This window comes from Pygoscelis adeliae, unplaced genomic scaffold (genome assembly GCF_000699105.1).
Source record: "Pygoscelis adeliae isolate BGI_AS28 unplaced genomic scaffold, ASM69910v1 Scaffold432, whole genome shotgun sequence".
Lineage (NCBI taxonomy): Eukaryota > Metazoa > Chordata > Aves > Sphenisciformes > Spheniscidae > Pygoscelis > Pygoscelis adeliae.
The window spans coordinates 197,497-198,340 of record NW_008824289.1 but is presented as its reverse complement, the minus strand read 5'-3'; the positions used below and the strand labels follow the sequence as shown (position 1 = coordinate 198,340).

The following is an 844-nucleotide window of genomic DNA, read 5'->3' as shown; positions in this document are numbered from 1 at the left end:
CCCCCCAAGCTCCAGCCACAAGTTCTCCTTCCTGAAGGGGCCACGGCTCGGGGCAGCCCCCGGGGATGAAAGAGCCACCAGCCAGCATGAAGGGGCCTGGAAGAAGGTGTCTGCTATCTACTCGCCCAGGTTGGGCAGAGCCAAGTCAGCTGGGAAAGGTACCGTCCGAGTGGGGCTGCAGTGCCTGCCTGGGCTCTGCAGGGACTTTTGCATTTCTCTGCCTCATTGCATGTCGCCAGCTCCTCTCTCCTCTGTCCCCATGGGCAGGTACAGATGTTGCAGCCGCTGCCCCTGCAGAGGAACGGTCCCTGAAAAGGACCGACTGCAAGAACGGTCCCTCCATGCCCAGCACCAGCACCCCTGTCCGGGAGCCGCCGGCCTGGCAGGACCTGCACGCCGGGCTGCTGCACTCAGGCATCGTGTGCCTGCCAGGTACCGCCAGCACAGTGAGACCCTCGGGGGGATGTCAGGAGAGGCCTCTGGAGGGAAAATGCCATGCTGCTCGAGAGGGTTTTCTGGAGGAAGGTTTCAGGGCTTTGCTGGAGGCCAGAAAGCCCCCAAGCAGAAAATTTCCTTTCAGCTGGGCAAAAAAAATTAAAAACATAAAAACAAGCAGTCTGGTCTGAGCAGCTGCCCCGGTTCCCAGCTGCACCGAGCCCTCCCACACCATTCCTCACCAATGAAGCCGTTCAGCTTTTAGATGCCAAACACTAAACATTTGGCTTCTTCCTTTTCCCAAGAGCTGAAAAACAGTGACAAAACCATCTTTTTTTCAGGAAAAACGTTCCCAGCAGCTTTGCCCTGGCATTTCTAGGGCCAGTATTTGTGCTGAGAGCTCTCACGG

General features: G+C 57.6%; 1 protein-coding gene across 1 annotated transcript in view; it reads left to right on the top strand.

The window, feature by feature from the left end:
• KIAA1755 (KIAA1755 ortholog) overlaps nt 1-844 on the top strand; it is a 7,984-nt gene that overhangs the window by 2,194 nt on the left and 4,946 nt on the right. The window contains exons 5-6 of the mRNA XM_009318754.1: nt 38-158; nt 268-446. Of these exons, the coding sequence (XP_009317029.1) occupies nt 38-158; nt 268-446 (300 nt within the window). The remainder of the gene's footprint in view (nt 1-37; nt 159-267; nt 447-844) is intronic.